This window comes from Copadichromis virginalis, linkage group LG15, assembly GCF_057382275.1.
Source record: "Copadichromis virginalis isolate Kocher_CV1m ecotype Utaka linkage group LG15, C_Virginalis_male_GT1.1, whole genome shotgun sequence".
In the NCBI taxonomy this organism is placed as follows: Eukaryota; Metazoa; Chordata; class Actinopteri; order Cichliformes; family Cichlidae; genus Copadichromis; species Copadichromis virginalis.
Genome location: NC_140632.1, coordinates 15,831,887 through 15,845,672, shown reverse-complemented (window position 1 = coordinate 15,845,672; position 13,786 = coordinate 15,831,887). Strand labels below are relative to the sequence as shown.

General features: G+C 39.2%; 2 protein-coding genes across 3 annotated transcripts; both read right to left on the bottom strand.

The window, feature by feature from the left end:
- Positions 1-295: 295 nt before the first annotated feature.
- akirin2 (akirin 2) lies at positions 296-6,981 on the bottom strand. The gene is made up of 5 exons (XM_085432174.1): positions 6,433-6,981; positions 5,856-5,987; positions 2,581-2,730; positions 2,394-2,465; positions 296-924 (listed from the first exon to the last, which is right to left on the bottom strand). The coding sequence occupies exons 1-5, from the start codon at positions 6,602-6,604 to the stop codon at positions 914-916; spliced, it is 537 nt and encodes a 178-aa protein (XP_085288300.1). The 5' UTR covers positions 6,605-6,981; the 3' UTR covers positions 296-913.
- Positions 6,982-9,472: 2,491 nt separating this feature from the next.
- Positions 9,473-13,532, bottom strand: cnr1 (cannabinoid receptor 1). 2 transcript variants are annotated; one of them, XM_085432173.1, is made up of 2 exons: positions 13,127-13,532; positions 9,473-12,529 (listed from the first exon to the last, which is right to left on the bottom strand). In XM_085432173.1, exon 2 carries the CDS (start codon positions 12,482-12,484, stop codon positions 11,075-11,077), a length of 1,410 nt encoding a protein of 469 aa, XP_085288299.1. In that variant the 5' UTR covers positions 12,485-12,529; positions 13,127-13,532; the 3' UTR covers positions 9,473-11,074. The 2 variants fall into 2 exon arrangements, with proteins under 2 accessions (XP_085288299.1, XP_085288298.1); XM_085432172.1 differs by having other exon boundaries at positions 13,122-13,531.
- Positions 13,533-13,786: the final 254 nt, after the last annotated feature.

Sequence of the window (13,786 nt, the reverse complement as noted above, 5' to 3'; positions counted from 1 at the left end):
GAATATAAGAGCCGAATTTTATTTAAAAAAAAACAAAACTTTTCAGCTGAATATTGTCATTTTGTGTTTAGCGTTCACATTTATTATCCTAATGAATGTTATCGCCCCAAGCCTTAAATACATTTACAGAACGTATGAATGACTTGAGTGTGGTTGTGGCCTGGGAGATGAGCAACAACTACCCCCAAGTAACAAATCACAATGGCAAAGCCCATTACCAAGTGATAGTAAGAGTAAAAGGCTAGAAAACAAACAAAGAACCCCCCACCCCCACAAACAACCGACAATCTAAACATTTGTGTAAAGACTTTTATTTGTTTGATTTTCTTGAATCAAAGCCCCTTTATACCTACAGCGAATAAAACCATGAAATTATGGTACAATGGACACACATCAAGCAAAAAAATAAAAATATACAGTGTATACAAGTGTAAAAGCAGTAATCACCAGTACAGTTTAAACTATGTTGAAACAAGCCAAGACAACTGTTCCTCAAGTCAGTCTGAAAGCTGCCTTCAGCCATTCCTTTTTTCAAAGAAGTACATACAGAAAAGCCGCGACAGTAACATCCTCTCTGTGGAACGACTCAATATGATAAAGAATAAAGTGAAATCAAAAGGTCAAATGAGTGGTGGCAGTCAGCCTTTCACAAAGGCATCAGAACAATGCCAAATAAATATCGATGCGGCAGTGGAGAGGCCACGGGTGGAGCCACAGCGGGTCCTCAGACATGAAGGCAGCAGGGCGCCCTCCAAACTCTGGAGGCAACAGCAAACATCAGTGCCACTAACTGATGCCTGAGGCAGAGAGTCCACATAGAGGCGATATGGCACAGCTAGGAGAAAAGTCCAACTAGACCCAGTGAGGCCCTGGATTAGTTTGCAGTAAATGGTACTCCATTTGGGCGCCAACCTCAGGAAACATCTATGGAAGAAAAAAAAGGAATAAACGATTACACATAAGAGATGGCAGACAGGAACTGTTCTTAATAAGACAGTTTATAAATCCTGTCTAAGCTAGAAGACATTTAACAAAAGTTCAGCCAAAAAATGTTTGCACTGACAACTTCATAAATGGGATTCAACGTGCAAACATGCAGAGCTCAAAATTTTGTTTGCATTTTGTTTTTAAAAATTTACTTTTCAATATTACTTTTAATTTAACATCTTCTATATTAACACGCAAAAAACAGATTTCTTTGTTTTCTATGAATATTTATTTGTGAAAAAAAAAAAAAAAAAAGTAATTGTAGCATGTTGGTAAATGATTAAGCTAATAATAAAAGCCTGACCAGTACAGGATTGGCTGTTGTGTTTGCAAAATATGGAACATGGAAGTTACAGAGCGCCCTCTTGTGGACAAACTATGCAAAGTCAATATTCATAACATGGTTGAAGGGTGTTTGCCCTGTCTCTACTGCTTTTACCCACTACCATTTACTGGCCATTAATAAATACAAATACTGATACATCTGCAAATAGCCTACAGCAACCTGTCAATAAATAAGTCGAGCCCTACCACGTCTACAAGAAACTGATCAACTGATCACAATCCACACAGCAGATGTGGGAAAAGTCACCAGCACCACTAAGGGGGCCAAATATTGCAGGCTTTGCCCTCAATAGAGGGGTTCGGTGGACAAGGAGGGACTGAATATTTATATACAGTTTATGCACCACAAACATTTTTCAAAAGTAGGTTTTGAGAGATGTTTGCAGATGAAGAAGTTTAAATAAATATCGCAAAGTCCAGTTCCTCTTTATTCGATCACAGTTATATCATCGGTTTGCCGTTTAAGATTGGTGGGCTGTTTGAATGACATCCCCACAAAACACTGCACCTCTGCAGCACCTGAATATAGAAAATGAGTCACTAGGTGTCAGTTGTAACCAAATTCTGGAAAAATGAGCGAGCACTAACTAACTAGTTCTGGTTGCTACCGCTTAAAATGTGAGTTCTTCCTTCACACAAATAGCCCTAAGAAGCTAAAACATCACCTACGATTTGAATTTCATTCATGTTGGCTTGACTCTGAGGCTTTTATCAGCATAAGCTGATATGCCTGGGCACACTGAAAAGGCTGCACTCTCACAGTCTACTGCAGCAAATACTTTGTCATTTTAGACAGTTCAGCCTCACATCATTATACTTCCATTTAGCTCAGACAGCTTCAGTCTGCTGTGAAAATGTAAACATGCACCCAGAAGCTGTGTAACTGCTGATAAAGCATAAATGTACACAGACTCTGACAAGAGCTCTGCCATGAAAAGCAAGTTTCCTTTTATATTATATTTTAATATTAACTACTTATTATGCACTTTAACCTCAAGAGGCAAATACCATAGCTATGGCTAATATGACAGAAATGTTTAACAGCAAAAATATACACTCACAGCTTGCAGGCTGCTCTCCAAACCTTCGCATCAGCTGGTCATGGGTGAACTTGACAAAGGCGTCATATTGCTCTAGTGGAATAAATCAAATATTATTTAAAAAAAACAAAAAAAAAATCAGTTTGGATTACTTGCACGTGAACATAACATTAAAAAAAAAAAAAAAAAAAAAAAAAAAAAACTATACCTGCAAGCTTTGTCGTCAGGATCTCGTCATACTCCTCACGGATTTTGTCCTCTCGCTCCTTCAGTAGTCTTTCGCAGATCATCCCAACTTGTCTGAGGGAAAACAAAGGCTGTTCTTTCCTGGCAGGAGATGAAGCACCTGAGGATGTACCTGTTGAAAGAGTCAGTAATTCACATGTAAGTTATATATATCAAAAAAAACAAAACAAAAAAACAACAACACTACAGGCAAAATATAGCCCAGAGAATCAGCCTGCAGCAAGAAAGAAATTTAAAAAAAAAAAAATTGCCAGCTTCATGCTAACAAATCAAAGGCCTGCTTCAAACAAAGCAAAGGAAGCACAGTCAGTCTTGCCTTAATTTGATACCACTGCACCACGAATCGGGTATTTCTGCTGCCAGCAAAACGGCCTACAAGTCTCAAGTCATGCCGACATTATTTTTCTAACTTTTGTTTCTAACAATAGAGTTTGGGCTAACAAGCTGCAACGTGTTGTGCTTGTACGTTTTTGGAACCACTCAAACAGTGTGAGCATGGTGATGTGCTGCATCAATCGTGCCCTCACTGTGTGAATAGACACTGCTGAGAGGCTATGTCACAGACAGAGACAGATTGCCTACACGTTCATAATTAATGCAATGCAGTCGCTCGGCAGTTAGTGAAACAGTCACAACCCCTAATCTATTGACTAGTCACAATACTAGCCACACAAAATTAATATATATTAATATTTTTCCACTTTTTAAACGTCCACATTTGGAGGCTGGCACGCTTTGTGGAAGAGTAAACCATTTCGCTGCTGACACCAGAGGCCACACTTTGAGTCATGCCAGACAGATGACAGGTTTATAATACAATGCTCTTTTTAAGCTTGTTTTTCCTGGTTGCCATGGTGACACCTCCCCACTGAAGATTCTGGCCAAAGATATTTCCTATTACTTAACAAAATTGTGCCGAGTTAAGGGGGGAAAAAAAGAAGAGCCACAGTGTCCATAATTATGAACCATTACTGCAAATGCCTTTTGGAAGTAGACTATTTCATGGTGGGCTATGAGACCAGCTAATGACAAGAGTATAAAAGCAGCACCAGTGGACTACTTCAGAAAGTGTGGCAGTGCAGTAAGCATAAAACAGTCATGTTTGTTTTATCTATATCTCTATCTATCTCTATATATCTCTATCTATCTCTATATCTCTCTCTCTCTATATCTCCCTCTCTATATCTATCTCCCATATACACACACAGTATCGTGATATTTTGTTTGCTAATAATGTATCGATACAGGAACAGCAGAAATCGATATTTTGTTACAAAAAGGTTTTTGTGGACTGGAACATGCTCTGACTTCAGAGCATGTTGATCCTTTTTCTGAGCAAGAATCCTGACATTCCTTCACTGTCCAAATGTGTTTAACTATTTTTTTGCAGCAATAAACATGACAGTTTACTTATTTTAATTTAAGACATGTTTTATTTTAATTAAGTTTAAAACTTTTTTATTTAATGTAAAATTATATTTTGTTTTAATTTACTTTCAAATTCTTCAGTTGCTGAAGGGGCTGCATAGTTTTTATAAATTGCATAGTTCAGAATAGCTATAATTGTACCAGACGGTTGCATTCAGTTAAGTTGGACTAGACTGTAATACAAACCGTCCAGTTTGTCAACAATAAAACTGAAATGAGAGAAAGACTGAGTGTGAGACTTTGATATTAGATAAAATGAATATTGATAAAGTTTACCTTTGTGTACAGAATCTGAATATTGCAAAATATTTTTTAAAAATTGCAATAATATCGTATCGTACGTCAAGTATTGTGATAATATCGTATCGTGGGATGTATGGTGATTCCCACCTCTAATTAATTAATTAATTTTTTTATAGATAGAGAGATACATAGATAAAGAGAGAGATATCTCTCTCTCTCTCTCTCTCTCTCTCTCTCTCTATCTATATAGACACACACACACACACACACACACACATATATATACTTCGTGGTGGTTTTCTCTACACTCAGGAAAGTAGGAGACGAGCAGGCTGCAGGTTCTCGTTGTTAAACACAACAGAGCAACACAATAGTTTTATTCCAGCATGTTTTTCTATAAGTTTGTTTTAAATCTGTCTGATAATAGCTAGGAACCACAAATCGCTAATAGAAAAGAGGGTTGTAACAAAGCAACTTAAAACTGATGAGAAAAACTAAAATATAGTCAAAACAGGCCTGCTGTCAAGTCGAATACGTTAACCTGAGCCTCATACTGTAATTACAGTTTAAAACACTTCATCTGCCCTAAATCTTGTTAAAAAAACAAACAAGTGCATATGCTTTGCTGTCAGGTTTTAATCTTACTCTAAAACACATCTGGTTTTCACTTTATGATCTGTCCACCCCCCAAACATTCCTATGTAAACACTGTTTTGGTGAGTTTATGGGTTTTGTCACTCATTTTAAGCATATAAAAGAAAATTATCTGTGATACACCAATTGTGATTGCTGTCTATTTTTATTTTTTTTACATCCCAACCTTCAACCAAGATGTATATTTCTGTTACTGTTATTGGTAGAATAAAAGGCCATTTATGTTACCAATAAAACAACACTAAACACAATTATCGCACGTCTTGATAAATGTTTTAGTGAAGCTGAACAGTTCAAATAAAGAACTGATGACAGAATACCCTGATGTATGGAAGTAGTGTCACGCAAATGTGCCATTGACACTTATTTTTAGACTTAACACCACTGTTGACTGCGGTTAAGTATTAGTACAGCATATACACTTTAAGTCAAGTGTAATTTCAAGACCCAGAGGGCCTCTACCATCTGTAGTCTCCAATGTCTGCTGTACACTCCCATCTGGGATAATTACACACAAAAAAAAATAAAAAAAAAATATAACCCCCCCCACACACACACACACACACACACACACACACACACACACAATCAAAAGAAAGTGAAAGGATAAGGAAGGAATGTCATCTGTTCTCCCTCTGCCTTTTTGTGGAGTTGCCTTAGGCAGCAGGATTTCCCAGCAAGCAAGCAATGTTATATAAAAAAAAACAAAGCAGTAAAAGAAAAGTGATGATTTAGTGTGAAAAATGAGAAAAATCAGGCTTGTAACCCAAAACAATCCCTCACAATAAGCTCATCCACACTCCATGCAACTGACTTAAACATTTATATTACCCTTTAAACCCTGATCTCAAACAGGAAGTTCATGGATTACAGCAAAACAAGCCTATTCAAAAACAACCCTGGTATAGCTACCTGGTAAGGCAGATCCACCGGGAATGTTCTGCAGGTCCAGAGGACAGCCTTCAGCCTGCTGGAAAGCACTGTCCAAGTGTCGCCGTTTCTGAAACCTCTTGTACTCCTGTTTAATGTTGTGTAGAATTTGCTCTGAAAAAGACAGAAGCAGCATTAAATGAGATCTTTACATAGAGGTGCTGTGATTGTATGGAGACAGAGTCGCTGCAGTATTCAGATATGATCATTAAGTATGGCCTTGGCATTATTTTAATGTATATCCCGACTGTAGACAAATACATTAAATCAATCAGTTAAACTGTAAGAGATTATTCTTTTACTATCCCCCCCCCCCCTCCCCGCACATTAATACCAAACAATATTTCTTCATAAAGCCATAAAAGTTCGATGGAAGTTGAATTTATAACAAAATAACCACCACATGCTGCGCTAAATATAACAATGCTTGTCTTAACTTTACACAATCGTGTTTGGAGCGTTACATCATGTACGCCACTGGAAATACTTGTTAATATAGCGTGGTATAAATATAGAAAACTAGAGGGCCGTGAAATCAAACGTAGACATCATTTCTTACCCGTGGTGAGTCTGGACGACACTTCCCCGAAAGGCGATGGCTCCATGCGCAGATATTTCTGCGGTGAAGACACTGGAGACATAACCGGGGCGCACCTCCTTCTTTTGGGGGAAGCAGGGCTCATTAACGGATCAAAGTCCAAACTCCTTTTTAGAGTCGCTCCACAAGCCATCACGCTTAAATATGTTAAATATTTAAAGCCAGGAAACTTCAAAATTCCTTGGTATCCGAGAAAGCCGCCGGCCTGGGCCCGGGTATGTACCGCTTTTGCTAGCTAGTGTTAGCTAAGTCGATCGGTAGAAGCCTTTCCGGGCTGCAGACAAATACGGATTTTTTTTCGTCTCCCGTTGTCTTCCACTGATAAATCTCACAACGTTCACGTTAACGAATATATTTTACCGTGACCAGGATAAAATAACGTCGCAAAAACGTCGCATTAAAGCAGATGATTACAGATTTTACCACATTAGCTGAGAGCACCGACTACAACGGTCTGGACAGCCCTACCTTTTATTAGTTTGCGTTTGTTTGGTAATGCGCATGTGCAAGAAGACACGCTCTTGCAGGTAATTGTAGTTTTTAGACACATTCGCATCCGTTTGGTTGTACATTTTGAAAACTACATTTCCCGAAAACACAGAAAACGCACTCTTTTTAAATTTGTTTTTGTTTGTTCATAAAACGTACCAAATCCACGCGAAGTTTCAGTTTCGTCTAAAACTTTAGGATATGATATCAAATACATTTTAAAAAGTATTTGTGCAACAGACTTGACATTTAGGAGTTGTTTTCTAGAAGAAACCATTCAAAGTACACATTTTAAAGCATTAAATCTTGGATATGTGAGGAAATATCGACCGAAATCATCACTAGCTTGCCTAACATAATTAACTGGTTAATAGCAATATTTAAAGTAGTTAAAATTCAGCTACTTAAATGGTGAAGAACTCCGATTTCAATATGTTCTCTATGTTGTTTGTCGTCCATACATTGTATAATCCCGTTTAAATTATGTACTTGAGAATGTGCCTCAGAAAAAGAGTTTTCGTCTTGTGTCATTACTAACAAATGAAGAAAAGCTTCTGTTTAAATTAATCCTAAGGTTTCACCCAATTCAATTTTATTTTGTTGTATAGCTCCAAATCACAACAACAGTCACCCCAAGGCAATTTATACTGTAAGGTAAAGTTACTTAAATGTTAGAGAGAACTCAACAACCAGAAATGAGCAAACACTTAGTGACAGTGGGAAGAAAAAAACATGAAGCCTTCAACAGAATCATCAGAATCGGAACACTTTAATAAACACTTTAATAATCCCTACAGGTATTTGGCAGGAATCTGTTGCAGATGATTGGAGGTAAGGGAAAAGACTAAATCCAAACAATAAGTGAAAGTAGAGTTTGATCATTATTAGTGATTAAATGCAGTTGTGATGTATGAATCCACAGGGAGTGAAAAGAGGTAAATGAAAAAGAAATGAGTGCATCAAAAGAAGCCCAGCACCAGTTTAAAATAAGGGATCATTCACTGTCGCCTCATCCAGCCCTAACTATAAGCTTCATCAAAACGGAAAGTTTTCAGTGTAGTTTTTAAAAAGACTTCCTGAATCCAAACTCAAGCTGGTTCCCACAGGAGAGGGCCTGATAACTGAAGGCTCTGCCTCTCATTCTACTTTTAGAAACTCTAGGGAAGAAAAGTGAGCAAAGTGCTCTGTTAGGTTAATAAGGTACTTTAGGATATGTGTTTTATGTCGGATATAATATCAGACAGCTTGCTGCTTGCTAAAAACCAAACCCCCAAGTACAAATTGAATTCTTCTCATTCCTTATTACTGAGAATATAGAAGCCATAAAATGCTCCGCATATGTTAAAGCCGAGAACTGTTCTACCTTTGATACCCTGTAGGACTCCCTTTAAAGCTTGGGTGTGGCACTTTGATTTAGTCTTTTTTTTTTTTTTTTAATAACACAAAGACTTGTGTTCTCTTTGCTTCAGCCTTGTGTTGTTTGATGCAAAGAATAATATTAAGAATAATAAAAAAAACAATTATTACAAAATGTGGTATTTTCATTTCTAACAATCAGATTGCAAAAGTCTGTCTCTCAGAGATGCGGTTTGAGTTTTGAAATAACCCTCAACCTCTTGCACAGATACACTGAAGACGTTTCCCATCCATCACTTCCTCAGCAACCTCTGTACACATATGCTATGTTTGAACTGTACAACAGGATATGCTAGCTTTGTTTATTTCACCACTTCTTCTTTGTGTCACTGTGCTGCTGTGCGGCTCGATAAACTATTATTATTCTGATTTAAGACTGATATTAGTGCTAAAGGGTGTAGAAAAGACCTATTTTCACTAGTCTTGTATGACTTGTTGCATAATCAGCGATCTAATATGTAAAAAGGAGAAAAATGTAATTAGAATAAAGGCTATTGTTTTTTTGACAGGGTTATTAACTTTTATTTAAACAGGAAGTCAAACTTTTAAGAATCTCATTCACCCACATCAGTACCCGGGTCCTGTTTTGGTTTGGACCTGTGTGCTGTGAAACAGAAGTGCCAACCGTTGAATCACCATGCTGCCTACTGAGAGACCTGTTCATGTATGCTGCCTCATGGCTTTTTTTTTTCTTTTTTCTTTTGAAGACTGAAGTATCTGCATTAAACAAAATCCCAAGGACAGCTGTGAGAACAGATGTTTCAATTTCCCTCTTCATGTAATCCAAGAGATAAAAAGATCAGAGCAGATGTTGCTGTCAGGAGATGATTTGCAGCCAGTGATTTGCAATTTGTCACTTTTAGGGCTGCGATAAGTAACCGTAACAAAGCTAAATCCAACAGGAGGAATGTCCTCGTTATTCAAAAAGGCTGATTAGATTCTTCCACAAGGGGGCACTGAAGCATCACAGATGCTCAGGAGCTCAGCGCTGTGCTTTCTTAGCGTCTGGTCCCTCTCAACTGAGTGGATAGATTAGGCAAAACGTCCTGTTTTCCATCGTTAATTAATCAATCAAACAAACAAACTGCACGCAAAGTGACCACCAGCTGCGACTTTATTCAAAAGTTTGAGAACAGCAATACTAAAAACACTTGACTGATTGGGATTTTTAAAGTCATAGATTCCTCATTATGCCACCAATGTACAGAAGCCACTTGACAGTTGACATTTTGATCTTCAATACTCAAAATTACAAGAGGCAGCAAAGCATACTGATAAACAGCTGTCTGGATAAGTTTACACCGAGATAAATGTCTACAGAACAATTGTGCTGTGAGATTTCTAGATTAAAAGTACTACATCACCTATTAGAAAAATCACATCTTCTGAGCTTCTTTTGTAAGGTCAGTTGTCAATGCTCCACAGAACGCATACACAAAACTCTCATTCAAAGTACCAGCTAATGAAAAGACCTTAGTTTCTTTGTTTTCATACATAAAATAAAAGTAGACTTCTTTTTTTTTTTAAATGTAGAGTTACGCCAAAACTACTTCACTAGCCCCGTGCATGGGTTATTTTCCAACATGATGCCCCGCTGCAACAGTAGCACTAAAACACCTCACTGCAATGATCAAAAGACTCAGGATTGGAAACATATCACCAAGTCACAAGGTATCACACACGTACAAGGCTGAATCCAGTAAAATCATACATTTGATGAAAGCAGCTAGAGTCAGTTTTTTACAGTAGTGACCAGCACACTGCGTCCAAATTCAGTTTTTGAGCCGTTCAAGCCTCGAACAAAAGCTTTTTTGTTATTGTTGTCTCGGCTTTGTAGTTGAATGAGTCGATCTGAACACTTTATTTTGCAAGAAAACACTGTACAGTTGTTAGGTATACATCGGAACAAAGACACGTTACTCTGAGGGTGTAACAGCCAGCGAGTAAAGAAACAGACATCGGGGACAGTCACTCTCCCGCAGAAGATCCCATTTCAGATTTCACGATGCCAAAAGCTGTGAATCTATTTGCCTTAGAGTTTGCTTCATCATGGTGATAATGTTTTCTGTCTTGGAACACAAACCACCTTTGATTTCTCAAAAATCTCCTCACACGTTTGCCACTCACTGAGTGTTGTCAGAAGTACAAAAGTAACATGTTATATGGCAAAGACAGTTTGCATCAATTTTTTCCTTCTATTTGCTTATAGAAATGTCGATATGCAACATGTACATGAAGCCTGTAGAAAGTCAAGATGCGAGGATTTCATACTTTTATGGTGCAAGACGTGTTAAAGTCTAAATGACACAGTAAAACATCTCTACTTAAAAATGTCAGTAGCCCCTTATCCCATAAATGAAATATTGTTTTCAAAACCTGAATTCACAGTACAAAAATATAATATGCCTTCACTAATTGGATATCATGACGTCTCTGGTAAACAGCAGACTTATGATAGTCTTTAATGACCCCTTCCAGTTATATGAGTCCTTTACATGACCTTGCAATACCATTTGGCACTTTGGCACACTATGTACTCATACACAAACGTAAATTATGCAACCACTAAAGCATCTACGTGAGGATGTAAGTCAGAATTTTCGGGAGATGAATGCCTAACCTCTGCTTTACGTTGTGGAATGGCATTGTTTGGGGAGGGGAGAGATGACATTTACACAGTTTTCCCCGTCATGGCCAATTAGACAGCTTCTGCAGAAGTTTCAGTTGATACAGACATTGTTACTTTGGCTATTTTCACAGTGGTCTTCACGCAACTCTCTGCAGCCCTGTTGGCAGAAATGTGGGTATTTCTGTTCTGGCAGTCTGACTCGAGGCTATTGTCCAACTGCTGGCCACTGCCCCTGCAGGCATTGCAGGAGCTGAGGAAAGCATGCCTCAGGTCCTTGCTCCTCAAGGCGTAGATGATTGGGTTGACAGTGGAGTTGAGCAGGCAGAGCATGCTGCAAAATGCAAACACTGTCTTGATGTCATCGTCCATCCTCCAGAAGAGGTCATAGACCATGATGGCAAGCAATGGGCCCCAGCAGATTACCAGCACCACCAGGATAAGCACCAGGGTCTTGGCCAGACGGATGTCCATGCGTGCCTGATCAGGGCGTGTGGTCTGCACTTTGGTCCCATCTGCTGAATAGACAACAAGGCTCTTCTGGGAGGCGCGGCTCAGCATGCGGACAGCATGGTGGTGAGCTTTCCACAGGATATATATGTAGGCGTAGATAATGAAAATAAGCAGCACGCTGGTTACACCGATCCAGAACATCAGGTAGTTCTCATCGATGAGGGGGAATATGTCTGAGCAAACAGAATTGAGACGCTTACAGTTCCAGCCCAGCAGAGGTAGCACTGCGATGATGATGGAGATTGTCCACATCATACAGAAGGCTATGACAGCCTTGGTCCGTGTCACGATGCGCCTGTAGGCGAGAGGCCGGTGAATTGAGATGTAGCGGTCAATAGCAGTGAGGAAAAGACTCCCCACTGACGCTGTGAACGATGCCGTGACTCCACCCAGCTTGAAGAGAAAAACATTGGGGCTGTCCTTCCTGTGGAAAACATGGAAGTCCAAAAAGCTGTAGACAAAGATAACACTGCCCAGCAGGTCAGCCACAGCGAGACTGCCGATGAAATGGTAGGACGGTCGACAGCGGAGGGTGCGGGACTGCAGGATGACGCAGAGCACCACCAGGTTTTCCAGAACAGTGAAGGTGCCCAGGGTCAGAGACATCACAGCCACAGCCAGCTGCTGGCTAGGAGTCAGGATCATGAAACACTCCATGTCCATAAAGTTCTCCCCACACTGTATATTGTTAGTCTCATCTTTGAATGTACTCCTGTTGCCAAACAAGTCTGTGGCATTGGTAGGGTAGAAGGGGATGCCCTTGAGGATGAGCTCCTCGTCTGGAGGTACTTTGTTTGGGAAAGAGTTGCTGCGGAAAGCAGATAACGGCTTCTGCAGAGAGAAGCTGCCCTTGAAGTCTACATCACTGAGCGGGTCATCATAGTTAGCATCGTTGGAGCCCAGATACTGCAAACCAGATGTAATAGTCCGAAAGGTGGTGTCTGCCACACCATCCAGCACAGATTTCATGGCTGCGTCTGAGGGTTATACTGCAGTCTAAGATGTCTGGACAACCTACAAATTGATTTAAAAACAAACAAAACAACAACAAAATTTCAGAAATATTTTTTTAAAATCTAAGAAAATACAAGCCATAAACAGAAACAAGTTTGCAGCAGTGCAAAATTTGGGCTGAAATTTCTCTAAGATGGATAATCCTCGCATAATTCAAATTTTCCACTGCAGATATCTGAAAGTCTGTGCAGTTCAGATTTTTTTCCACACGTATTACTGAGTTAGTTAGTTAGGCATGACCCACACAGTAGCTCACTTTGTTCTTAGTACTGTTTTATACATTTTTTAAGCTTATTGTGCAAATTTGTGCAGTCTACTATGAGACATATAAAATTACAGAACAATAATTATTAAATAACTTCCACATACAGTTTTAAACACTCCCACACGAATTTAAACATTTAATGTGGGAATGTATATTGGAACCTGTGTTCCGGTGCGTAAATTAATATTTGGAAATACGTAACATTTAAGAGAAAAAGAAAAAAAGAAAAACCAACCCTTTGATGGCGGAAGAAACATTAAAAAGGCATTTGAAGTACTAATCTAAGTATTAATGTAGCGCTTGCAATAGAAAAGTGCTGATTTTTACCTTACATAATTTTCCCAAGTGCACAGAATCGCCCTTTTTCACCGCGCATTAGTCCAAGTCAGAAACGCATCCTCCAACCAACTCAGATCTTACATAAAAGGAGAGACAACCACCATGAAAGCTTTAAACGCAAATCGTCACTTTTATCATAATAATTAGTTTGCTTTTCAAATTCTCTGCGCAAGTTAAGTTTTTCGGGTGTCTGCAGAAGTGCCTTTTCGCTCTTGGAGTGCGCTCCTGCTTTGTAGAAACAGGTTGCTGTTCCTGCTGCTCCTGCTGCTCCTGCCGCCTCCAGCGTCTCTCCAATCTATTTCTCTCTGTCTTCACACTTATGAAGCGTAGCTTCCACAAAGCCCGGTCACGTGTTTCCATACCGCGTTATCTGCCCAACCCATGAAGCTGTCAAGTGCGGTGCATAGGAACAAGGCAGACGACAGAGGGTTCTTATGTGGGGAAAAAAACAGAAAGAAAGAAAAGAAAAGGGATTTTGAATTTTGAATTACCAAAGCTCCTCTTTGCAGAGGATGTTCTCGGGCAAAGAACCAGCATCACCACAGCACAACAAATAGATAAATAGCAGCTTAGTAGAAGCTTGCTGTCCTCCTACTTCATGACGTTATTGTGATCACAATCGTTTGTATTGTACAGGAACAAATAGCTGCACG